At 39.4% G+C, this 1,024-nt stretch overlaps 1 protein-coding gene across 3 annotated transcripts in view; it reads right to left on the reverse strand.

The window, feature by feature from the left end:
• The window catches only part of LOC107602645 (receptor-type tyrosine-protein phosphatase N2-like), a 26,564-nt gene that overhangs the window by 15,725 nt on the left and 9,815 nt on the right, over positions 1–1,024 (reverse strand). For all 3 annotated transcript variants that reach the window (XM_016295206.1, XM_016295205.1, XM_016295204.1), the window contains exon 4: positions 372–462. In XM_016295206.1, coding sequence (XP_016150692.1) covers positions 372–462 — 91 coding nt within the window. The remainder of the gene's footprint in view (positions 1–371; positions 463–1,024) is intronic.

Genomic DNA, 1,024 nt, shown 5'->3' on the forward strand with positions numbered 1-1,024 from the left:
TATATATATATATATATATATAGTAAGAAAAGGTGCATTATAGTTTGAGCTGCTAGGTTATTCTGCAGATAAATCAATGTACAGCTGGCTAATACAGTAAGAGCTCTGTATATAGTTTTTGAGCTGGTTTTGAGGATGGTAGCATACTTGAGGTTCTTGCTATGTGTCTCTAAGGCAAGTGAGCGTCTTTAAACAGCGTCATACGTTTGCTGAGAGAGATGAAATGCCATAAAGTTTCATGTCAGTTGTGTGGAAAGCCCTTATATGGAGCTGGTTTGGGTGTGGTTTATGCAAATGATTTCTCATTTGTGATGTTTCCTTCCTATGCCTATATGTGTGCAAACTAAATGGCGAATGTTAGTGTGTTTTACCTTGGTTCTGGTAATGGTAGGGAAACTTTGCGTAGTTTTGAGAACTCGTTCAATAAAACTTGTTGTGTGACATCATCTTCCCAAGACAACCCTAAAAGGACAGAATGAAAGCAGAAGAGTTTGACTCCTCTTACATGAATTGTCTCACGCACACACAAAGAGAGAGAGAGAGCCTCTGATTTGATCCATGAATGCTGAGGAGCTCTAGGAGTAGCCTTTATAACCATGGTGATATTGATGTCCATATTGATGGCTCATTAATCTTTAATGAGCCGAAAAGAACACATGTCACACCTCTGTTCATCAGTTTGCACAGGCTACCAGTAGCTGCTCGCATTAAATTCAAGGCATTAATGTTTGCCTACAAAACCACCACTGGCTCTGCACCCATTTACCTAAATTCTTTACTTCAGAGTTATGTTCCCTCTAGAAGCTTGCGTTCTGCAAGTGAATGGCGTATTATTGTGCCATCTCAAAGAGGCACAAAATCACTTTCACAGACTTTTTCTATTAACTGTTCCCTCCTGGTGGAATGACCTGCCCAAATCAATCCAGCAGCTGAGTCCTTAACCATCTTCAAGAAACGACTAAAAACACATCTGTTCCACCTTTATTTGACCCTCTAACTCTAACACTTTCTATTCTATTTTAAT

The sequence above is a fragment of the Sinocyclocheilus grahami genome, unplaced genomic scaffold, assembly GCF_001515645.1.
Source record: "Sinocyclocheilus grahami isolate Dianchi unplaced genomic scaffold, SAMN03320097.WGS_v1.1 scaffold331.1, whole genome shotgun sequence".
NCBI lineage: Eukaryota > Metazoa > Chordata > Actinopteri > Cypriniformes > Cyprinidae > Sinocyclocheilus > Sinocyclocheilus grahami.